This window comes from Osmia bicornis, chromosome 5, assembly GCF_907164935.1.
Source record: "Osmia bicornis bicornis chromosome 5, iOsmBic2.1, whole genome shotgun sequence".
Lineage (NCBI taxonomy): Eukaryota > Metazoa > Arthropoda > Insecta > Hymenoptera > Megachilidae > Osmia > Osmia bicornis.
In genome coordinates, this window is record NC_060220.1 from 2485239 (window position 1) to 2511138 (window position 25900).

General features: G+C 37.8%; 2 protein-coding genes across 13 annotated transcripts in view; both read right to left on the reverse strand.

The window, feature by feature from the left end:
* Positions 1-1104: 1104 nt before the first annotated feature.
* Positions 1105-8312, reverse strand: LOC114876560 (uncharacterized threonine-rich GPI-anchored glycoprotein PJ4664.02-like). 2 transcript variants are annotated; one of them, XM_029188187.2, is made up of 3 exons: positions 8222-8312; positions 7730-7808; positions 1105-5456 (listed from the first exon to the last, which is right to left on the reverse strand). In XM_029188187.2, the coding sequence occupies exons 2-3, from the start codon at positions 7802-7804 to the stop codon at positions 3051-3053; spliced, it is 2481 nt and encodes an 826-aa protein (XP_029044020.2). In that variant the 5' UTR covers positions 7805-7808; positions 8222-8312; the 3' UTR covers positions 1105-3050. The 2 variants fall into 2 exon arrangements, with proteins under 2 accessions (XP_029044020.2, XP_029044019.2); XM_029188186.2 differs by having other exon boundaries at positions 8116-8303.
* Positions 8313-16621: 8309 nt separating this feature from the next.
* The window catches only part of LOC114876538 (potassium voltage-gated channel protein Shaker), a 119843-nt gene continuing 110564 nt past the window's right edge, over positions 16622-25900 (reverse strand). For 6 of the 11 annotated variants that reach the window (XM_029188111.2, XM_029188110.2, XM_029188107.2 and 3 more), the window contains 3 exons: positions 23877-24067; positions 23260-23433; positions 19494-23161 (listed from right to left, as the gene is read on the reverse strand). In XM_029188111.2, coding sequence (XP_029043944.1) covers positions 23267-23433; positions 23877-24067 — 358 coding nt within the window. In that variant the 3' untranslated portion in view covers positions 19494-23161; positions 23260-23266. Of the gene's footprint in view, positions 17049-19493; positions 23162-23259; positions 23434-23876; positions 24068-25900 lie in introns of those variants that run through there. The other 5 variants (XR_003789405.2, XR_006829376.1, XR_003789406.2 and 2 more) reach the window with 5 other exon arrangements.

Below are 25900 nucleotides of genomic sequence, written 5' to 3' on the forward strand. Positions count from 1 at the left end.
AGCGCGTCGCGTTATCGAAGCACGTATATGTTATCGTAATAATGCCAACCAGGTGCTTTGTCGAGTATTATATGGGTAACTGTGTACCGCAATATTGATATCGCGTCGTTCCGAGGCACGGACGCATTTCAAAGGCTGACTGGGATTTGTAATGCATGTAATGGGCCAGAGCCGTCTATTCCCATCCCATTAACCAAACACCTCCCAATTTTATGCAATAAACCTCTAACTGAAAATACGTGATGTAAGTCCTTTCAAATGGACTTGTCAAGAACAGAGTCCTTTCGAAGTTATAAACCTTTATTGCCGAAAAAGTATATTAAAACACAAATGCATCGTTGTTCTCTAGTTGACATTTTAACAAAAACACGATTTCAATTTTCTAATTAACGTCGCTTGCACAAAGCATTTCGAATCAAAGTGCTTTGTACAACGACAGAAGTACACCCTGTTTCGAGTCCTGTGTACATAGAGACATAATTTTACGGCTGTCTCGCATCTTTTAATTAACGCGAGTCATACACAACGTTTCAGGTGACGATCAACGCTTCAGGTTCGCGTAGCAATAGAGAAAGCAGTTTAAACGTGGAGAAAAACCGTGTTAGTTTTTGGGAAAATGTCATTTATTATCCGTAAAGATTTTCTATCCCACAATTTAATGTGAAATATTTGAGTAAGGTGATCGAAAACTGATAGGTACTGCTGAACCTCTGTTTTAGCGGGCGTGAAATGAAAATCTGTAATTACCCTTTGAAACTTTGTACCTTTGTATAAATTTTGATACGACAAATTTCATCAGTATTTTGACGTTAATATGTATCGCACTTCGTCCTCGATTTCTCTCGATTATTGAAGTGTATTGTCGGCCGCATCGTGAAGGAAATTGAAATATCAATTCACTGAACATTTAACGCAACAGATTAAATGCACAAAGCATTATTATTCCTATATAATTATCGCCCAATATCCTACATAGGCAAGTGAACAAATCATGTTTAATGAAAATCGTAATTACATTTGACAAGCATAATTGAAATGATACATTTGGGGAAGAAGAACCATCCATCTTTAGGAATAGATATACGCAATATAAAGACAACTACATTAGGCGTTTACAATATTTATTAAACACATACATAATTATTCAGTTTGTTACCGAAATATACGGAGCTTAGGAATAACAATTTTAGTCCAGGCGCGTGTTGGGGTGTGTATGAACACACGTGTATATGTTACAGATTCCACAAATGGAGCATGAATCAGGGTGCTTTTCGGTATACCAGGACCCTGGTTCCGCACATTCAACAACGGGGGGCTATGTGAAAAATGGGGAACCTGGGTCAATCACATGGTATCCGAAGACAGTACCCACAATGAAGGAAGTTAAAGAAGGTTATATGAAGAACAAACGAGGAACATGAATCAGGGTTCAACTTGGAAGTCCTATTCTGGGTGGAATACCCTAACCGACCACATGGTATGTGGAAAGGGCAATGGGGAAAGAAGGGAATTGAAGGCAATTATGAATAGGAATAGTACCGTTACAGTACAAATGAAGTCTATCATGTTAGAGTGCCCAACACAGACAACCATTCAAGAACGAAAGTTAGAGAGTAAGATCTGCGAAGCATAAACTTAACAATTTAAATAATAGTTCTGCCTTAACCAAAATAGGTCCTTAAATCGGTAGGACTTTTATAATTATGCCAGATATACCAGTGAATCTTAGCCCAACTGGTTTACCCATATTAATATGGATGGAATCCTGGCGTCACTATCATTTTTCAGATAACAATCACTTCATGTAGGACAGGAAATATGAAGTTGGTATAAACTAAAAAGGTTTCGTTATTAAAAATATTTATTATATAATTGGCGCCACGACATGACGCAAGACTTAATAAAAATATGCCTGATCGTGTACCTTTATAATAACATGTACGATAAGCTAATAACCTACAAATGGTATCGTTTCATTTTCCATTATAAAGCCACTATAATGGCATATAATAAAATGTAATGTTCAACGGGCATAAAAACTTAGGCTAACATAAATAACCTTTTTAAAACCATCTCTCCGTCTTTTAAACATCACATTATGAGGTTAACTCTCTCGTGATAACTCGATCAATTAACATTAATTAAAATAAATAACACCCGTATTTTAAATGAATTTTATTGTTACAATTATTACTGAGGATGATGTATCCTGTTACCATGCATTATTGTATGTTTCAATTTTGAATACCTGCTTAGCAAGCATAAATATAAAAGAAATTCGAGCATCTAATCAAGAGTATTACTATATCGTTACTAAAAATAGAATAACATATGAACGTCCTGCCATTTTGTTCGCAACAGTAACATAAGGCAGTGCTGTCAACAACAGCCTGCAAGAAACTTTCTTGGAATCGGCCATTTTACACCCCCTTTATTCTTTGCTCTACAAATTTACATATAGGGTCAATCGGTACCCCATGAATACCCCATGTATATTAACACAAGGAAGAAAACGGAAGCGTTTAAAAATCTTCTTCTCTGGACAGTCCTGCCTCAGTTCTTCAGGGTCTTCACCGGAAGTCCAAAAACAGAATCCACGCGCAGCATCATATCTATGATCGTGTTGAAAAAAGTGAAGGGAAAAGGAAATGGTGGAAGAGATTTCTTCCGTGAACAGCAGATGTTATAGTGCATTCGTTACTCCTTTGTTTCTTCAAGCTTTCTAAATTCTGCGCCATACCACTTATAGCTTCAAATATAACCACACGAAACTCTATAACTATAATGAACTCCAATCCATTAAAAAACTTAAAAGCAGAAAAGCATTTAATCTACCGGAGTGCTGAACTGGCATTCGAACCCATACCTATTGCATAAGCAATCCACATGGTATTCTCTTTTCATATGACTACCGTAACTATTTATTATAATTTAGTTGAGTCAGTCAGAGAAGCAGACAGAATGCCTGTTGAATCTTCATTCTCAGAGACAGAAGTGTCCTTAAATAATAAGGAACGAAATGTCTGATTCCAAGGAGTTTAAAATATCTTTTATTTTGATTCCAGCAGTTCGACAACGATGCAATTATCGAAATTTACTATTCGAATTCTTGGATTGCTGGGTTTGATTACATGACCGTTTCGAGCGGTTCCTTCGGCTGATCCTATTGTCAACTGCAAAGGGATGATACTTTCGGATCTATCAGTCTTCAAAAGCACTCGTTTAGAAACATAATCGCATCTCTCTAAACGAACTACACACTCCTTACACTTATATTTATTCTTCCACCTTTCTTCCAGTGGCGTCGTTGTTCTTTTTGTCTGTTTTGATATATTAGAAGATCTCAATCTCCTACTAGCTACACTGGAAGGAGTCGCGTCACGAGAATCAACAGATGATCGACGGGAATCATGTGTTGACTTTCTGAAATTATAAGGTGAATTCTGTGCAACGGCCGAATTGAAAGAATCGACAGGTTCACTTTTTATTTCATCATTCAATAAACCAAGTAGCGAGTTAGGACTTATATGCATTTTCAGCAACGGCGTGTTAGGGGTAGAAAAATTAACCGCAGTTGAGTTGGGTATTGGCGTTGAAGTACGGCCAAATGTCAAGTTTCTTGATGCATTTCGACCACTCGAATCACAACTTTCTTGCGGAGTATCGACTTTCTCTAATTTAATGTCGTCTTCCTTAAAACTCTTATTAGAGAATGAAAGGAACTCCGTAAGAGTAGTCTGCCTCATCTTTTTCTTACCTGGACTTGAAGTGTTCAACTTTGTTGGTGAATTGGTACTAGCTATTGGCTTTTGACTTTGTCTAGTTTTCTGAACAACTTTCTTTTCATGACCTACACTTTTCACTGTTGGTACATTTCGTTGTGTTTTATTAATATTCGTTGTTACACGGCTTTCACTGGCTTCCGTCGCTGTATTTTGACTGATCTGGTCAACATCATTGATTACACTGTCCGTAATTTCGTTTGTTGATGTATTTAATTCAATTTTTATATTATCACTAATCACATGGTTCGCACTTCCTTCTACTGGTGTATTTTTTTCAACTTGATCAACATTCTGTGTTACACTATCCGTTACACAGGTCGCACTTTCCTTAATTTTATCGACATCATTGGTGACATTAACCGTGTTCGTAATGTCACTGGTTCCACCAATGATATCTGCGGCGTAGTTGGTACCACCAGCCACGCTCGCAGCATCATTGTTCGAACATGGCTGTACAGCAGCCATGTTCGTAATATCGTTGGTTGCACGAACGGCTTCCATACTGTCCTCCATGCGTCTATTTTCTTCGATTTTGTCAGCATCGTTGATTATACGGTTCGCACTGTCCTCTATTGGTGCACTATTTTCGGTATCGCCGACTACACCAATGATGTTCAAAATGTCTTCTAATGCTGTAACTCTAGTGTCATCGAGTACTTCAACATCGTCGGTTACAGATATCGTAGCATCCACCTCCCATGTATCTTTTTCGATTTTGATAGCATCACGGGGTATACGTACCATAGCATCATCCACGCGTTTATTATTTTTCGTTTGGTCAATTTTGTTGGTTGCAGGCATCGTAGAATCCTCCTCCATGGGTGTATTTCTTTTGACATCATTGATTACGGATGTCATGGAGGTCTCCATATTTCTTCTGACTTTATCAGAATTCCTGGTTACAGGTATATTAGTGTCCTCTCTGCATGTATTTTTCTCGATTTTGTCAGTATCCATGGTTACTCCTGTACTACTATTACTTATGTGCGAATGTCTTTTAACTCTGCAAAGATGTTCCATATTTTCTAGAATTTTGTCAATATCAGTTTGTAAAGAGTATTCATCTTCCAGTAAAGTTCGATGGCAATGAAATAGATGCATTTGTAGGCGTTTCTTTTCGCAGAATGATCGATTACAGAACCAACACCTAATACTCTTTCTGGAACATATATACGTTGCATGAAAGTGACACGATATATGTCTCTGCAATTGCGGACGCGAATTGAACGGTGTATTGCAAATTTCGCATATCAATATAGTGTTGTATATTTTTGAATGAACGCTTAATGACTGGACCGTCTTGAAAGATACAAAGCATATTTTACATGTTCTTGTTGGTATCATTAAATTATCTTCCATTTGCAAAGGTAGAATATCGCGTAAATATAATCTAGGTTTCTTCGCTGGCTGAGAATCCTCCAATTCTGAGGAATCGTTTAAGGCGCGTTTACGTTTTTTTCTAGTAAAATATGAACTGTCTTTGTTGGAACAGACGGATCTTGGACGTAGAATGCGTTCATTATTCTCATTATTAACAACATCTAAATGATTTTGTTTAGATTTCGTGGATACATTTTGAGCTGTTGTATTCGCGTCAGTTAATAAATAATTCAAATCATCGTAATCTAGATCTGGTGGTTCTTCTTTAATCCTTATTCCATTTTCAGAATGCTGAAAAAAAATATACAAACCTTATACAACATCCTAAAAATTGAAACGTTCTTCATTATTATTATACAGAGGAAATTGAACTGCTACTGGCTGACGATAACAGTCATTTTTATCTGACTTCGAAAAGGAGGAGGATGCTCAATTCGATGTGTATATATTTTTTTTTAATGTTCCTAATTTTCCATCCTTTATCCGCCGAAATTGAAACCGTGATGCAAAATTTAAGTCTCATCCTTTAAAATTGTTTCTTTTTCATTTGGGAAGTGAATTAAACATTCACCGCGCTATCTCGGACAGTACTGTCCAAACCTACCTCCGGTATGTCTAATGGTTCCCTTATGTAGGTTATGGTCTTCACAAAATGTCTACTTCAAGCAGAGCTCGGCGAGATTTGCACTTTTCAGCCGATTTTCAGCTAGCTCCGCTTACCGCTATTCCCCTTGCAGCGACGTTCAGAGCGCAGCCAACGAATCGTTTGAGGCTCAGGAGCGTATCACTCGTAAACGTATGCTAGCAACCACTTAAAAAAAAAACGCATCGACAATAGTACCTCGCGGGTGAGGTGGAAAGCTATTGTCAGCATATGCTTGCGAGTGATACGCTCCTGAGCCTCAAATGGTTCGTAGGCTGCGCGCTGAACGTCGCGGCAAGAGGAATAGCGGTAGGCGGAGCCAGCTGAAAATCGGCTGAAAAGTGCAAATCTTGCCGAGCTCTGACTTAAAGGTAAGTTCGCATCGCCCGACTTTGTTCACGGCTCTATCGAAGCTCCCGCCTTTAGACTTTCATCGGCATGTGCGAACATAGTACCGCGGATACATGGATTCTAGTATGTTAGCATATGCTGCCAAGAACCTAAAGGCAGGGGGTTTCGAGTTGCCAAGAACTTAAAAGCGGGGGATTAGAGCGCGGGTTTAATCTCTCCACGGGCCTATCACGTCCTTTGACATGGTCCTAACCACAGGACATATGTATTTTCGTTATTAGTCGCACGAATAATGTCAAGGAATAAAATCATACAGCACCGTATGACCAAGTAAATAAACGAGACACATCGAAATCGGATGTGATAGAACAATAACGAGCAAAGAATTCTAGTACTATGTCAGCGCATACCGCCAAGACCTAATGGCAAGCGCATCGGGAAGGTTCCAGACGAGTCGAGTAGTCCTGCTGTCTCTGTGCCGGCCCACATGCCGCCTTTTCATATCTGCACCGTACACAGGCAGACCAGAACCTGTATGAGGGAACAGTTACGCAGTGGGGGAACCACTCGGCAGGCCGGAGCTCGGCTTGGATAGCACTGAACTGGCAGAAAAGCTAGCAGTCAATGTTTTCAGAACAGTCAAGACGTCCGGGAATGTTCCATGAATACCAACCAATAACAGCTTTCTTTCGCAATATGGTATACTGCGACGCAATAACCTTCTTTAGAGATTAAATATCATGCACAAACAAAACTTCCGCAACTAGCGTTACCAAATTTTATTGTATGAGGATATAATTTAGTACTCTGTCGCTTTTTCAACTTCAGACAAATTTTAATAAAACAAGATAAAAATTATTTCATTTGCAATACATATTCAAGAAATAAACGGTACTGGGTAAGACACAGGATTAAAAATAGCGACTGACCGAATCGCCGCCATTGAGCCACCTTCGAAGTCACGTTACATTTACACAAAAATGCATTGTCATACTTCTTTGTTAATGAAACATATAGATTTATACGTAATGTTGCCCGACTTTATGCGTATACGTAGGAATGTGCGGCAGTAATAAAAGTTCAGCAAGTGTTGCCAAAAAAGTTAACAAAGCTGGAAAACTTCATAATTTGAAATTTCGGATAACACACAAAGCATTTATGAGCCAAGACACTTAGCAAATAAACACTGAATAAACCAATATTGCTATTCTTATTTGAAAAAGAAAACATAAATGCTCAGCAATAATTTCAATGAAAATACTGTAATTTTATGCGATTAAACTAGAAAAGCATAAGAGTCCTTTTAAAGTCTGAATTTTTCACAGAAAGTATTGAATATGTTGGAGACATCATTGTTATATAGATGTCGTATATCAGTATCATGTTGTGTGAATGGTTAAAGTTTGTGAACGATAGTTAAATATCATATATATGTACTAAAACTTAAGTACAAAAACCGTAGGTCCAAAATCTTGTTCATATATGCAATAACATTCATATTCTAAAACTTAGTTTTGGTTTTATATGATAATGAGAATAAACTGCAAAGTATTTGTAAAGTTCTACTTACATCTGGTCTTGTGCCCAAAGTTACAGATGTCAGGACAGCATCAACAGGACGTACATATTGGAATATGCGAGCCATTTACCTATTAAGAAATTGTTTTTATGTTTAGACGAAGTGCTTCGTGAATTCCAAAGAAATTTATGACCAAAGAAATTTACTATATATAACTATTTCATGAAAGATACTTTAATTTTTTCCTAAAATACTTTAAGTACCTTAGAAAACAACAATTACTTTCAATTAATTAAAAACAATATTCATGCACAATAAAAACTTATATTTATTTGGTGGCTAGAAAGTAAGTACTTATTCTAATGGAAAATGGAAAATGGCAGAAAATATCAGAAAAGTCTGAGATTTGAGGTTAATTTACAGTAAGCGATACTCACAATATTTTATAATTCCTTCCTGCCACTAGATCTCAGAAAATACACAGCTTTGTGTGTTTTACTATTAAATTAAGTTTCTCATTATATACATATTACAAATACGTACTGAACAATGGGAAACCCCGCTCAATTTCGAGGAACACTTCAATGACGCAGGGGGACCCAAACTAACGAACACTTCTGTGACTTTCAACTTAGTTCGGACGATTCCCGTTACACGCCCCGAGGCCTGAAAAGTCGGTACATACATATTAGATTTGAAAACCAATTTCAAACAAACACCCTAATTAATATATTTCTCATGAATAACCACTAATAAACCTGATATAAATATTTATTATTATGTATACCATTAAATAGATCAGACAAAGAATATTTAAGTTTATCAAGGTTAAAAATGGTGGAATGCTATTGGTCCCCACAAAAAATACAGAAATTCTATTGGCTGCTATAAATATTGTGAATTGTCCAACAGAGTTGCAGTAAACAAAGAACAGTAATAAACACAGATGTGGTCAGCTATATTCGTCGGTAAGTTACCGACACAGCAACAGCGTTATTAACCAAGAAATAGATTTTAATTGGAATTACAGGATGAATACATAAATAAATGAATAATTTAACGTGTCCTGTGAAATGTATTTTTACTTCTTAGATGATTCGCACTCAGAAAAGGTAATTTTACCTATAAATTTGCCTGGACAACATGAGTCTGACTGTTGGCCCACCCAACTTAGCAGGTGTTTCGAAGCATCCTCCCATGTGTTATGACAACTGTATGTCGTGTTATTGTCAATATATGCTGATCTCTCCATATTTGTTTTACAATTAAACAAACAGCAGCAAAATATGAACAATTGCCCTAACGATACCGGCTTAAAATGTCAATGGCTTCTTCATATTACAGCTAAATTCATAGGAAGAAAATTTGAAGGAAGGAAGAAAGGAATGAATTATTAGTAAAGTTCCTGTTGTTAAAACCTTTTCGATCGACTAGACGAAGAAGTAATTGGCTGGACTGATAATAAGAACATAGAGAAAACTAATAGGGGAAGTAGGAAAGCAAAGGATGGAACAACGACTGCATTCTCAGGTGCATCCATTCTGGTGTTGATCGACGTAGAAACTTTCAGAAACTGTTCAAGTTTCCTAAGTAATTAAAACCAGTTAACACGATTTCACCTAACTTTCTGACATCGCAGCCAGAGATCAGTTTTAAATTGTTCCTTGAGGGAAAAGCCATTTGAGGAAAAGGCCAAAACTTCGATTAGGTCATTGAAATATTATCATAAACTAAAGTCTGTTATATTCTCATTATTAAATTGATACTATCTGAGATTTACCAGGTATGTTGGTTGTTGGTTCTGAATAGGACTGGCGTATGCTTTTATTCGAAGTTAGGTAGGCACCTACATTGGTGTCTTAGGTGTCCTAGCTTGTGTCTTCAAAAACAAATACCTGCTCATGCCTCATTGATTTACTACATATGCTTACATTTAATTGAATTAATAATGTATAAATGAATCTCGATTCCATTTGGACCTTTGGGGAATAGCCCGGGAATAGATATAATTCATAGGGTATCAACCTACTGAGAATCCTATTATCTCTGTGCTTGGGATGTTAACTTTAGATAACTACTTGGACAGACTGCTAGAAGTATAATAAGATATTGATAATATTAAGATGATAACTTGTGACCCTTGGTCTTACCCCAACAGCTATTTCTCAACTGTAAACTACATAAAACACACTACTGTGTCGTTCCAGGACTAAATAACTATATATGTATGTCAATGCAAAATTCATATTGGGTTAACAAAGTTTACTACAGACTATTTAGAAACAAATTTGTTTACCGAAAATGTTTGCTCGACTATGATAGCGTATGTACATACGAGGTTATGATATCCTGTTACATTATTCCAACGACACCAAACATTCATAAGTGGTGACGTGATACCTTATTATCAGTATAACACCGTTGATCCATAATACACCAGTAATCCCTAGGATGTCGGATTAGTAAAGGACATCAGAAAGTGGAAGAGACTAAGATGGATGAAGGATATTAACGGCACGGACAGAGTAGGTATGTCAAGTGTCAAATGATGACTCGTAAGCAGAACCCCGTCATCTTGGATTCATAAAAGCGAACCTTGTGGGGATTAATATTTTCTTGGCATCAACGGATTTGATAAGCAGCACAGCAGTTCTCCCTCGGTTTCTATTACTTTTAAGTCTAATTTATGGCTTATTATCTTCTTCTGGACTAGTTCGCTTTAGTCCAGAAGAGGTAGCCTCCCAGGAAAAGAATATCCTACAACAAACCAAACATCTTTGCTTCATGCTTTTGTGGCAGCAGTACAATGGTCAACCATCCTAACACTAGCTGGGCCTAGCGTAGTTTGACTCTGACAACACAAAGTAACTCAATTTGGACGAAAACAGAATGAAAGCAATTAGAAAACTAGAGTATTTTAAGTATAATCCAAAGAAAAACCAAAAATTCCTGGACTGTCAGTTAAGATATCTACCTTATCGACTGACAATAACGGACTCTCCTCAGCTGACTCTCGAGGGTAGCTATTGTAATATGTAGTCCGTTTGGACTCAAAAGTGTGAAGATTTTATACACTATCTTTTTTCACTAGGAGTAGGTAATACAAATACTATAGAAAAAATGAAAGAAAGATGTAAATAGTCATTGAAATTTCTAAGAAATGAGAAATGCATTAAAAAACACAACATAATCTTAGGCAGTATTTCATAACCAGGACATTTCATATAGGAAATGATTTAGGCACGTAGTTTTTTAAATCAATGGGAAGTTAGAGAGGTAATCAGAGAAACGGCGACAGAAACACGATGCTACGTGAAAGTGCTTTATTCCTTTCGGAGATCGTTCATCGCAGACATCGGCGTCGGGAATGCCGCTCTCATTGTTTTTTTTTCTGTTTTTTTGTTTCTTCATATATGCGTACATATTTATGTATGCATAAATATATGTACACAGTGGCAATTGCACGCATCAGGTGTACCTATATGTATATATACATATCATATTCATGTACTCGTACGTACGTATGTATGTATGCGTATAATACATACATATGTATACTCTAACAAGCGATCCTAATTATCGAGTAAATTACCGTCTGATATTAAAAAATACGCATGTATATGTACATGTACAATTACAACACACGCCAGGACGGCAGGAATCCTGGTCCAGTGAGACCTTAATAATGATTTCTTTTTTTTTTTAAAACGAAGGTTGAATGTACAGTATACACATTTACACTTATCGTTTTTTTTTTCAGCAACAACAATTTTTATTGTACGTAGATTGCAAAAAATTAAATAAATAATGACAGTGGTACATCGCGTATTGGACGGAAAGGCCCAAAACACTGCGCAGAGGTGTGAGAGGAAATTATAGGTTTAAATTCGGTCGAGGTGCGATTGCTTCCTTCGTCTCTCTCTTGTGTTCTCTCTTTCTCTCTTTCTTTCTCTCCTCCTCATTTTCTCTCACATTTTTGCCCACATTTGCGTTATTATTTGCTTTTGCTAGCATTCAACTTCTTTCACTCACATTCTCCCACTCATATTTCTTCTTTCACTCATTCGGTCACTCATTCGCTTATCGTTCGTTCTTTCACACTTTCGTTTTCTCAAGTAAAAGCGATCCACATTGCGAAAAACACAAACGGAGAGAGTCAAGTCTCGAGTATATGAGAATATTCACTGAAAAAGGTCGGAAACAGATCTTTTCGGTTTATAAAAAATCTATTTTGTTTTGAAGCATGCCCGGTAATACCAGACAAACACCGTCCATCATCCATTTCTCTGTTCTCATCCGTGTGTAAATATCCTCCGTTTTTTATTTTCTCTTGAGATGCTCCTACGTAGTAATAATGGTTTGGTTGTTTCTTCTTCTTCGTCTTCTGTTCGTCTTCCATCATCTTCTTTTTTCTTTTCTTTATATTACAATAATTAACATCGTCACATACAGACTTATACACTAACGATATGACTACAGCTCCAAACCAGCAGAGCGTTCATCAATGAAGAAGTGAGAATAATTATTTTACGCGTCTCTATTTTTTCATTCTTTCCATCACCCTTATGTCATTCCTTTCGTTCCGTTGCTCTCATATTTTTTTTTTTACTTCCGGAGGGAAGGTCTTTCTCTCTCTCTCTCTTTCTCACTCTCTCTTTCTCTCTTTCTCTCTCTCTCTCTCACCTTTATACCCGATTGATAAAGTCGATATGCCAATTTATTTATAAAACGTTATAAAGTTATTCGTGAGCGCTGCCGCGTGGCGTTTCAATTATAATACCTATACGAAAAGTCTCGCGTTTTTTTATTTATAATTCATCACTTTTGCCCCCCTTCTTCCTCTAGATTCTTTGGTGTATCAGCAGACATTTTCTCATGCCTTTTCTAGTCTCTCTCGAACTCCCTTGTTTTCTCTTTATATCACACCTCTGTTCTTCTCTTAAATTTCCGTGTCAGAATCACCGGTCAATCTCCGCGATTCGTTCAACTTCCTTCTTTTTTCTTTCAAAGGACAAATAATTTGACTCGTCGACAGATACAGCGAACTTAATTAGCGATAGCAACTTGTATCTTAAGGCGTGAGTAAGTTCGCTGAACTTTTGGCGAAGAGGTAATCAAACCTTTTACTTAAATGACCAATTATTTAACATTATACAATCATCCAGAAAGTAAGGTTCGATCGTTTATAACTTTGACATTTGGCGCGCGCGGGCTAATGAAGGTTACGCATGCGCAGTTGCTAGATTCTTTGGGAATCCCCTCCATAAAATAGATCTTTCCCTCCATAAATGGAGGAACCGTCTTTTACGATCCGAAACAAAACATATCCGTAATAAATTTTATTGTTTGCCAATTGGGTTTTGTACCTTACTTCCCAAAATGATTATGGCACATTTTTACAAGAAATTTATCGATGATTTCCAGGTTAGGCGGAGGAGATTGATTGACCGGCTCGACTTATTGTTAGTTTAGAGTACACAAATTTGTACGTAACAAAATACTTTTCGTCTGTTCGTTTCTCTTTTTGTTAAATTCGTTCGTTCGTTCTTTCTTCCCTCCCTCCCACTTTGTCAACGTGTTTTCACCATATATATATATATATTTTTTCGATCGTAAATCGGTGCAATTGTTGCGTCTCGTTTGTTACGCGCAAATTGCGGGCTCGATTGTACGAAGGCATCGTGTAGGGAACTATTTAGATATATTAATAATAATATTAATGATGCTATTATAGGTAGTTGAACGATGTTCTTTTCTTCGTCTTAATGAACGATTGATCGACCGATCGATTTTTCTGAGTAACGTTTTAAAAAGTACATCAGCTGACACGGGTGGAGCACTCGTTTATTTCTTTTTGCTTCGTTAGCTAACTTCTTTCTCTTTTTCTTCTTCTTTATTTTTTTTTTTTATGTTGCTTTTCGTTTAAAGACTAGATTGCGGGAATTCCGGCACAAACAAGGAATGTCATAGTACATTATATCAACATTTAATAAAATATCTGAAACATTAACAAATAGACTATATGAGTACTACATGACTGTCCTTAATAATGTTTACAGCTAATCGATAAGTAGTAATCATTGTTTTTATTCCTCCTATCCTTCGTTTTCCGTGTTTCCCATTTCAACTGATTTTGGAGTTTAATCGATGAATGGATTAGCGAATTCTGTTATATCATTGAGTTTTCGAGATTCTTTTCGTCTCTTCCTTTCGTGCCATTTCAAAATTACAGTACTCTTCTGGAAACCATTCTTTTTTCTTTTTTTTCCTCATACTTGCTTTCATCAGCGTTCTTCTTCGTTCCAAGAAAACTCAATTATTATGATTTTATTTTTTTTTTTTTACTTTCAAACGGGCTCCCATTTACTACTTTAGAAACTCGTATAATGCAACGACGATAGACTGGCTCGCGATTGCGATCACAACTGATGCGATAATTAAAATCGATTTGCATTTGCAAGGGATTATAGAAAAAGAAACTGGGAAGATATACCATATCGTGCAAAATATAGACGTCGTCTGGTTTTGGTATTCAACAAGAAAATGAACAGGGTGATCGCATACACGCGACCAGCCTAAGGAAATAAGTTTCCATTTTCACCTATTATATACTCCGTAATAGCTATATATATATAATTTTTTTTTCTTTATGTTATTCAAAATGCTAAATCTCGTTTAGAGAAGGCGACGCGTGCCGCCTCGTTTTATTTTACTTTGTTTCATTTAATGCCTACAAATGCATCGTTTATATCTCTTCTGGCGTCGTGGACATACAACGTAAATAGCCTAGATCGTCGTACAAATAAGTTGATCGATATTTAATCGTTGCCCTGAGTGCCTTGGTACCCGGCTTGCGAACGGAACCTCGATTTCCGTACCTCCACGATATATGTAAACTCTCAATCAATCGTCGCATCTTTTTTTCCTTTGCTCCCGCCGTACATCTCCGTCGCACATTCGATCCTTCGCTTTGTGAAAAGCAGCTAAAGGAAAATCTGAAGCGTCGCGACGCGTTGATCACCGCACAATCTCTCGTTCCCTTCGACCAAGCGCAGCTTATATTCATTTAATAAAAAATATTCGAACAGTCCTCGAGCAAAGAAGCGCGTCGAACGTCTCCTTGGGAGTTCGTGTGTATTCTTTTGTGGCAATCATCAGGTAAGGGGAATTCGGTTGAGCAGTGAATAGCAGGGCAAACGAATTGAAAGGGACTACAATTATGTATTCAGGTATTGTGCACGCAAACAGGAAGCATCTGCAAGGGCATAGGGAACCAAATGTCCACTAATATACCCTAAAGCAGGTAGACAGGTAGACCCTTGCAAATCTGCTTCTTGCCTGCTTTCTTTTCACCTACGAGTCGGCTTTATTTTCGACATGATTGGTTAACTAAGAATTTCAAAGTTTGTAAACTGTACAAAGAGAATAACGGTTGAAAATCTTTTGTTCGCGATGGTAAGGAAACGCGACGCGATACTTAGTACCCATCATGGACGTACGAAAATCGCTAATGTATCAATGGGAACTGAGATTCGAGAGGTGATCGTACGCTGTGCCATCATATTTTGATCCTTCGCTAGTCGCGATGCGACATGTTTTACAAAATGTTTGGAATATATAGAAATAGTAGATTTACAAAGCTCTCATTGTCACCGAACGACGAAAAAAAAAAAAACATGCACGGTTTACTCTCGCAACTTCCGGCGATTTCGTTAGGAAAATTAAACATTCTTTTTTGTCTTCCTCTGGTTCGTTAACAATACATTTTACATTATAGAATCTTTGCTCGGGCGAAAAATAGATTATTATGTGTTTCTTTGTTTGGTTTTTATCACTCTATGTCTTTCCATCCACCTTTCCGCGAGTGCGTAAGAGTGTACCTGTATTTTAAATATGCGTCTGTACCTATACAGGATGTTTCATAATTCGTAGGGTTAATTGATAGAATGCAGATTTTATCTTAAAGTTTCTCTATTTTTTGTAAGTTTCAATTGTTACCAATACTATGGGCATCGTTTGAATTTTGAAGATCAAGATTTTCGTATTCCCTGTCTAACGTTGAAGATGATTCCACATTTTATAAAACGCCCTGTATATCTTCAATGTGTATAAGTGTATTTTATGTACGCGTGTGCTGACTTTACATAGTTAATTTATTCTTTTAAATCGACATATCTTTTATACTTGTTTTATATTTTTTGGTTTCTTATTATCGTGTCCCACTCAGTAAGGCGATTGGCTTTAGCTTCTCTTTAAGGTGCTTATAAACGTAATAGAGATATTTTGAATGCGGGCCAGGTGGCTCTTAGCTTAACCCGGGGCAACTCGGCAGGATGTTTATACTGAACTAGTACCGTTAAGAGTATAGTATTCCGTTTCTTTCATTTTTTATTTTTAATCTTCTTTTCATTTATACAACTTCTCTCGTTAATTCTCTTTAAATATATATATATACATATATATGTATATCCTGTAGCAATCCATGTTTTATTTTTTTTTTTTTTTTGTTAAATCCATATTTTTTCTGTTTTTTGTTAAAATGCGTACAAACGGAGATGCGGAATCATAATATGTATAACGTACCGAGGGAGACGTGGCGTTCATTACTTATCGATTATTATTATTTTCATTTTTCTTATTATTACTATTGTTGTTGTTATTATTATTATTATTACTCATTAGTTATTACTATTATTAGTATTAGCATTATTATTATTACATATTTTATTACTAATGTTGTTGTTATTATTATTATTCATTACTTATTATTTATTGTTTGTTGTTGTTGTTGTTATTCATTATTAAATATTATTATTACTTCTATTATTATTAATATTATTATTTATTTAGTTTATTTTCCTTGCGTCAGAAAAATTGTCGAGAGTGATTATGCAAAGCCAATATACGATTAATTACATCATTAATTTTTTTGTTTTCTTCCTCTTCCCATTAAATTACTTTAGTTCAAGCTTCACACAGCCAAAAAATGAAGAAGCACTTAAAACAGTGCTCAACACTATATAAATGAGTTCTCGATTAATTAATTAATTCGGCAATTAATTAATTAATAAAACGGATTCCGATCAACTAGAGTGGCAGAGGCAGCCGCCACCGCGTGCAGCCCTCGTTTCCTTTTTTTTTTCCTTTCCTCATTTGTTTTCTTCGATTAATTTCACGTATAGCCTACTAAATTCTGCCTATTACGTTTGTTTTGTCTCTTTGAGTGTATTCAATAAGAGATTAATACTTTCTACTTGTCGATAATAAACGATTTCTCTGCTTGTCACGAGCGACACTCTTCCCTTCCCTCGTTTCCTCAGCTCGTTTTTTTTTCTTCTTGCTTTTCTTTGACATCCAATGCTCGATCCGGCTGAAATCAGTGAAAATTTGAGAACGATAACAAACGTTATTTAAGAATTATTTACGGTAATTCAATGGTTGTTTGTTCAGCGTCGATCGTAATATATCTAAATAATATCACTTGAAAGCGTGAATCAGCTCGATCTACGAGCGCTCGTTAACTCGCTTCTATGTATATCTTTTTTTTCTTTTTCTATTTTCGTTTCTTCCTTAATTATAATACTCGGTCGCTCGACCATTCCCTGCTGCACTAATATTTGTCTCGACTATTCGTACAATTTCGTTCCTTTTTTTTTTTTTTCTTCAGAACATTTCCATATACTAATAACAAACCTGGGACAACAATAAATAACAAAGCCAATTAACAACCTGCCAAATTCTACTCGAATAACTGGTAGATCATTCGCAGCAAGGGATGCTCGACGAGGGTGTCCAACACTAAACAATTACTCGTACGTATTGGAGATTTCTGGGTTCAGACGTTTCACCAACATCGCGGATAGCTTCGTCAGGGATCTAAATAGTCACTGGTATTGAAAATACAAGTATCAGTGCACTTTCAGATCTTTGATGAAACTACTTGCTGCAATGTTGGCGAAACAAAAGGACACAATTTACACCCGGAAACCTGCAATAGCTGTCATCATAGCAACCAGGGCAGTACAGCCTTAAGGTTTTCAAATACTCATACAATATTTTCCACTTAATTACGCTCCAGCCAACCTGCTATCACGAGGACTACGCGTGTTGCTCTGCTTTGCTGTCCATTCACTCGCTTTCTCACGATTTAAAAGTTAGCGTGCAAGTGTAACAACGGATCTCGTTCGTTTTCTACGGCGCGGCGACAGCGGAATATAAGTTATCTAGCTTCGTAGCGGACTAATTCCCTTCTCATCTTCGTTTCTTCTACCGTTAATTTTCACCTAATTACTTTTTGGAATGCATGCTCAACTCTTATCTGTTTCGATCCTCCCTCTTTCTCTCCTCATTCTCACCGTCTCACCTCTACTTCTTCATCGACACTTTCTCTCGCTCACACATTTTTTCTCACTCTTCTTCGTTTTGAATTATCTTCTCTACTTTAGAAGGACGCTTGGGCAATCAGCGCGATCGACAAGCAACGATCGAGTTTCCATTGAAAAAATCGCATGTAATGGAGCCAACAGCGCGGTGTTTCGTTTGGCAGAGCGACAAGTTCGACATCCGACATCCAGTCGCGAAGGAACATTTTATTGGGTTGTTGTTGTTTCGTTTTCAGGGCTGAGTAAGTAAGTTTATAGATCTCGTAGAAAAAAAGAAAAGAACGCGGTTCGTTGACGGTAGAACGTGGTGTCGGCGACCATCAGCACTCGTTTCGCACATTATCAACGTATATAAAATGGCATTTGCCACTTTGAAGTAGGAATTTCTTAATTAATACTCGATCGATCGTTTGATGAACGCGAGCAGTCGATTCGAAAAAGTGAAAGTCTTTCGGACAGAAAAGTTAGTCGCTTCGGGGACGATTATTTCGGGGCGAAAGTGTTCGATTAAAAAGCGCCTGAGAGAAGACCCTTAAGAAAACGTACAAACGATCGTAGAAAGGTACTTTTTTTTTTTTATTCGTTTTGTTTGGCCTGCGATCATCGACGACGAAAGCCCGATCGAGGTGAGAAAAAGCTGAAAGTTCGTTTCTTCGTATATTTTTCTAGGGCGACGAAAGTCTGCCGATGGGAACCGAACGATATTAACAATATCTGTCTTGTTTTATTTGTTTTTTTTTTTTGTTTTGTTTTGTTTTATTTTTGACGTGAAATATGGAAAACCACCCTCTGCCGTGTGTCGATCATGATTGGGATCGGAATTGTTCGTTAACTATCACTTGTATACTACCTTCATGACTATCTATCTAAAATCTATTTTATACACCTCTAAACAGCTACGACCGTCTAACAGAGTAGTTTCTCATCTTTATCTAAATATCTGCTCGCCGTAGCGTGTTATTCACTTTTTTCCATCTCTTTAATTTCGGTAGTAACAGTAATAGTTTGTAGATTGTATTTAATATCGCTATTAGTGATATAATAGTAGTTAGTAGTAGTAGTAGTAATAGTTGTAGCGATAGTAGTAGTATCAGCAGCAGCAGCAATAGTAGTAATAGTAGTAGTAGTAGTAGTAGTAGTAATAGACGTAGATAATAACAACAACGAAAGTAATGATCACACTACTATCGATAGTGGTAACAATATACAGTAGTAATAGTAGTAGTAGTAGTAGTAATAGTAGTAGATAGTAGATAGTGATGGTGATAGTGGTGGTTTGTTGTCGTTCTTGTGATAAATTACTTGTGACAGTTAGAGTTGTGGCTGCATTTAAGTGATAGTATCTGCGGTAGCGGTAATAGTATTAGTAGTATGAGTAGTAGTAGCAGTAGCAGTAGCAGTATTAGTGGTAACAGTAGTAGTAATAGTAACAATAGTAGTAGTAATAGTAGTAGTAATAGGTTTTTAGTTAATAGAATTTAAACGGTAATACTAATTTTAATTTATGTAATAAATTTATCATCTGCCGACTTAATTTGCGTTAACTTTACTTTATTTTATTTACTTTGTTTTTCTCTTCTCTTTGGAATTAGCTAGGCTGGTAGTTCCGATAAATGTTTCCCATCTTTTAATATTTTTTTTTTTTTCTCTAACTAAATTAGCGAGGCGAAAAGTTCAAATATCGTAATAAAGGCGCGTGAAACGTAAATCTCTGTTTAATTATTGTTTTGTTTACCCTTGTTTCGCTCCTCTCGTGTCGCATTTGCTCGATCAAATTCATTCTTCGTGCATTCACTTTGCAAACAATCGCATCGACAAACATTCGAACGATTCATACACTTTTTACTCGATTTTCTCGGTTAAAAACACTCGTACCAATTACGCGCTGTCTCTCACTCACTCGTTCGTTCATGTTTTTCTGGCAATATCCAAAATTTCGCTTCGTCTTGGCCTTGCTCCTTCTTATTTTTTTTTTCGTCTAATAAAAGATAGAGATGAGATATATCCCTCGATAAAACTCGCGTCTAAATTACCTAAACTGTATAATCGAATAATGGAATCGCTGTTATTTTTTTCATTTTTTTCTCATTTGTTTACGGGTTTCTGCTTTACTTGCATCCTACCTATTTATATTTCCTCGTTCTGTTTCTCTAGTTACGCACGATTTTCATTTTTTTCTTATTTTGTTTCATCGTTTTTTGTTCTTTAGTTTACCACTAATTGTATGCTCCTGGCTTGCTTCGCAACGTCAGACTTCCTGCTTCATCGTAGTCGGATTATTTCCGTTAGGGATGGCTCGATTCCTCGAACGAACGAGTCTTTGTTAATCAGTGACCTGGCACGTACAACGGAAATACCAGAATTATTATTATTATTATTATTATTATTATTAATATTAATTTCTTTTAGCGAATAAGATAAATCGCGACGCGTCGTTACGCTGAATCGGACGAATCGAAACGCCAGCATTCTCCCTCGTGGCTTTCAACGAATCGTGATGAGGGAAACTCGAAATTTCAAGTTCTTTGATGCATCTTGCGTTTCGACGCGAATTAACGGGCTAAGCGACGAAAATTCGTCAAGAATCACGAAAATGTCTGGATCGGAGTCCGTTGTACGTCTCGCGGTGTTCGAAGGGTCGATTCTAAGCGGAGAAAGTTGTGGATATTACGCTTCTTTCGTTTCGTTTTCACTGAGAATGGTAAAATGGCAGTCTTGGCGATTTTTTTTCTTTTTTGTGATGCGCTTTCTTCGCCCGGGGAAAGAGGCGAAACATCGAGACGACAGCGAAGAGATAGGGAAAGAGGCGATTGGTCTATCCATTTAGTTTCTTCTTCTTTTTCTTTCTGTCGGTACTCTCGTTTGTTCAATCACAGCCTTTAATGTCGCATTTTGAACCGTCAATCATTTCTTTAACTACCGAAGTTTACTTCGTACTAAATCGTTTTGAAAAGAAATTATCACAGTAAACGAATCATAAAACGAAAATTCCGGAAACATGAACATTTCTGGACCATTCACCGTCTCTCCTCTAGCCTTTTTCGTTTGTATCATCTTACAACACTGCCTCGCTAAATGAATCATTGCGTGATACTGCTTTCGCTACTACTTGACTCCCTCCCTTTTTTTTAAAATCGCGTTCAAATGAATAAAAGAAACAGTATCCGTCGCGATATTCGAACACGGTTACACGCGCCATCGGCAGACCACATTTCCGGCCATTGATCGCAACTTTCCACCCTGCCAGTCGGCTTTCCTCGTGCCCACATTGCTCGACCACGCACTTTCATCTTCCTTTCGATCGTTTTTCAAACTTATCAAGCCTTTCGCACCGATCTCCCACGATATCAGAAACATATCTACGGATCGTTTCTCATCGATTCGACCTCGTTTGATTCGCGTCCACGATCGTGCACAATATTTCGATCGATTCAAAGTATCATTTTCCACTCGACAGGCTTAAATTTGAAACAAGTTCCAGATGATGCTTGGGTTAACACCCCTAATGACACGAATTATTTAGTACACTGACCTTCGTACTATGTACCAGTGTTATTGAAATAAAGGCAAAGTAGACCATATTCTATACAATTACCCTCATTTGTGCACAATCGTCGACGACTCAACCATTAGACGTCCATAAGAATATACACTACGTTCGTAGATGTTTCTGTCTCTGTATGTGTAAGAATGTACATATATTACGCTCCAAAAAACAAATTGCATCCCAGTGGTTCTCCCGTTCAAATACGTACAGCAATGTTTTTTGTCCTTCAGTGCAAAAGAAAAAATAAAATTGTCTCTCCGGTGCAATACACACTTGTTTCCGTTAGCTGGTCGCCGTGCAACGCCTACGGTCTTCTACAAGTCTTCTTCGTTTCTTCAATTCACCCCTTCCTACCCTTTCCAACCCCTTCACCGTATCTTTATTCTTCTCCTCTTCCGCTCGATCGTGGCTTCGTCCGTTTTTCGCGCAGTGTTGTAATCATTAAAACGAATAATGCTGTAGTTTTTGTTCTTCTTTTTAACGTACCATCGCCTACGTGTATACTCGATATATAATTTACATCGATAATAATTAATTAGTATTATCTGATACGATTCCCCTGGTTTCGTCGCCGGCCCGGTTCGACCCCACCCCCGTATCATCTCGATTTTTCATGAACCGTATTTTGGGCGGTTTAGAGGCTCGAACGACGTTATTTATTTATTTACTTTTATTTTTTGTTCTCTCGCGAAGCCGCTGCGATTTAATACTCTTCCGTTTCGTTTCGTTTTTTTTTTTTTTTTTTTTAAATATCGTTTACTTGTTACTTTTTTAATTTTTATTTGTTATATCATTTGTATTGAACACTGGAGTCGGTGGTGTGGGGGATGGTAGGGAAACAAGTAGAGGTTTATCCAACACCATCCCCCGTTAATTAGCACGTAGGTCCCTACGTGGGGTGCGCGTGTTTATCGTAACACCTCCGAAGCGGCTGTCTCGTTTCTCGATTTCGTTTCACCTCGAAACTGAAATCCGCCACCTCTTCTCTCCTTTTATTACCGTTTTTGCTTCTTTTTTTCTTTTTAGAATCCTTATATCTTACTCTTATTGTTACGCGTTTAATCGTTTAACGTCGCTTCTCGACATTTGCCCATGTGATCATTCTTCTTATCTCTTTATCTCTTTACCTCTTTCTGTGACATTCTTCAACTATCCCGCCGAGGATTGCAACTCGGTCGTCGCTCTCGTCGCGTTGGAAGAAATTATGTGGCACCCATATTTAAGTCAGCCGATTCTTGGTCGTTGAATTTCTGCGTTACTCTCTTTCATTCTATCTCATTCTATTTCATTCTCTTTGCCTCATTTGTGTTTCTCGTTGACGCGTAATAATGGATTGGAAGCACCCCTCGTATTGACGACAGACTATTGGACAGACGGGGGCGCGCGATCGCGTGCTATAATACGCACGCGTACACGCGCTAGTCGCTAGCAGTGCGCAGCTAGCGCGACTACGACGACGCGTGAAGGAGGCCTACGTCAGGCACCGAAGGGAACTGTAGCCGTTCTTCGACAACCGTCCCAGCACTGGCCACCACGTTGCCATCGTCTCCTTCACTGCAATTATATAGAAAATCACTTCAATCATTTTTCACCCCCGTCCAAATTCAAGCAAACTCGAAGAAAAAGAAAAAAAATAGTAGGTAAACACCTACCTAGTAGTCAGACGTCAGTCTCGATGCTCATACAGGCTGGATTAATATTGTTATTATGGCGAGGGTTGCAGTTGGGCTTCTTCGTAATCTCAGGATGAGGGAGCAGTATGCCCTCTTCCAGCTCCATTATGTCCGACGACGATTCCGACATCGGGCTCTTCTTCACGTGTTGACCTGCAAAGCACAAGAAACACGAAAATTCGTCGGGTTTCAAAAATCTATACCCGATTCCTACTTGTCCAGATTAAATCGCTGTAATGGATGCTCTTAAAGTAATCCTCGCCAGCCATCCTTCTGTCAAGTAGCTTAATCAAGCTGCTCTTCGCTCGCTGTCAAGTTAGGATTACTCGTGTCGGACGTTAATTGATAGTCAAGGTATCGTAGATCGTGAAGGAAGGCGTGAAAAATCGAACGGCTAAGTTCGCGCCAAAGCGGATTAAAGTCAGGGTAAACTATTCTGCCTGCAGAGGCGTAGACACGCGATATCGGTACATATTCTTAGCGGGATTTGTCCGACGAGACAACTTGGATATCTATCCAACCTTTTTTGTCTTTCTCTATAAATTCTAATTGACGAAGCTACATCATCATCGTTATCTCTATGACGAAGATCGTACCTAAAGTGCCAGGGAGATACGGGCAGCTGGTCACGTGATTGAAGTTCTGCGACTGCATCTCTTCCTGGTCAGTCTCACGATGATAGAAGTAGTTGAAGTTGGAGACGATGACGGGAACAGGCAGGGCGATCGTCAGTACACCAGCGATCGCGCACAAAGACCCGACGATCTTCCCCCATACTCCAACCGGCCTGAAGCAGATCGAAGAGGACGTTTTCATTTCCTGTCATACCTATTAATCGCTCATAGCGTTCAATAGCTTCGTTCCTCGCTAGTCTAGAAACTCAGTGCTAGGTGTGGTGTTTCTATTTTGTGTGAGTCTGCCGTGTCGAGTCGAGTGTGGCGCTACTTATGCGGTATTGGAGGCACCTCTATAGATACACACGGACCACCGGCTGCTCGTCTTACAAATAGAGATTAGTCATGATTAGTGATGGACTATGAATCGGTTTAAATATAAATATATATATATATATATATGGACAAAGTTTCGAATCGCTTCGAAACTTAAAGAATATTATTTGATTTGCGAAAGTGAAAGTGAACTTCCAAGACGTTTAAGATCTGTTTCTTGACTAAACTCTAAGAGGCAGCACTTGAAGACTTTTAGGGTTCGAATAAAATTCGAAGCGATTCAAAGTTTGGATTGCTCGAAAACTTGCAACAGGGAGTTAGTTTCAAATAACCATCACTACCGGTCGTGTTACAAATAGAGATTAGTCATGATCAAATAGAATCATTCTTGACCGAACGTTTACTCGTATCTTCTTTGATCTTGTCTACTAATGCTACGCTTACTTAATGACTCACATATTTGTTCGGTCACTTTAAGGAAGACTAATCTGTATTTGTGAAAGGCAGCGTAACGAAAAAACCGTGTGTACTTATAGTGTTTCGCGTGTTGTCTAATAGAAGCGGGCTCTCTAGGCTAGACTAAGGGACTAACGTGACTCTCTAAAAAAAGGCTCCATTTTCATGTGCCGATGCACCGTTCCAAACAAGCGCGTGCCATTCCGTTGCAGAGATCCGATCGAATCTTCTAACGGTACGACATGCAATTTCGCTTTTCGACTCGTTCACTATTTTCAAAATCATTTCCTATTTTTTTCCTCGTTCGTTTCGCTTTGACACGAATATTTCCGCGACTAGTGGTTAAACTGTTCGTGCAACGAATGAAAAGCTTCAACTTCTCAATTATCGTAGGCCAGATCATGGTACGCGAACGCGATTATCCTCGACGAATCTAAAGCCAGTTTTAGATCCGAGTTTCTCACGGATGAATCTGATTGAATAACAGTCACCGTATACACGAACAATATACTGTTCGAGATGAAAGACAGGAACGAAGAATTCATAGCTCGTTTCGCATATACGCTCGACGAACGCTTTGCAATTGGTTTTCGCAGTCGTCATTCTCTCCAGCTTCCTTCTTTTTCTTTCACCGCGGAACGAATATACGCCCCGTTGTTCTTTATTCTTCTCGCGTGAAAAATGAAATTCCTCGTTCCGTGTCGATTAATTTCGTTTCACGAATGTGAATTAATCGGTTGTATTGAATTAATTGCAGAAAAAAAAAAGAAAAAGAAAAGAGATCATTCCTGTAGGTGTCACTGTACTCTGGGCCTTTGTGATCCATGACTGATGGTAGTAGCAGTGATAATGATTTTCCTAGAAGTGTAATCGACCAGGAACAGTTTTTGTGGAAAACTTGTTTGATCGCGAAGAAAAGGCATGCATAAATAATTTCTGGATGATTCGAGGAAGTGGAAACTTAGGATTAATGATGCGCGCGAGATTTTAATTTCTAGACGGTAATTAATTTTTTCAAACTGTTACGGATGCAATTATTAATTAAGTTCGATAGAAAGTTACGTTTCAAAGTTGATACCATACGATCAAGCGTTCGAACGAAGGGTTTCCGTAACTGCGATCAGTCGCGGTAATGGGAAGCTAGCTCGGTACTTTCAAAGTACGGTGCAACGAGGAAAGCTGGTTACGCGAGAGGCGAGCTTTTCGATAGAGGA

Bases quoted from the DNA above. Each gene is read 5' to 3' on its own strand.
- LOC114876560 (XM_029188187.2), bottom strand. From the start codon at position 7,804: ATGGCTCGCATATTCCAATATGTACGTCCTGTTGATGCTGTCCTGACA. The intron at 5,457-7,729 runs GTAAGTAGAACT...ATTTTTTTTCAG, and splicing joins CTTTGGGCACAAGACCAGAT to CATTCTGAAAATGGAATAAG.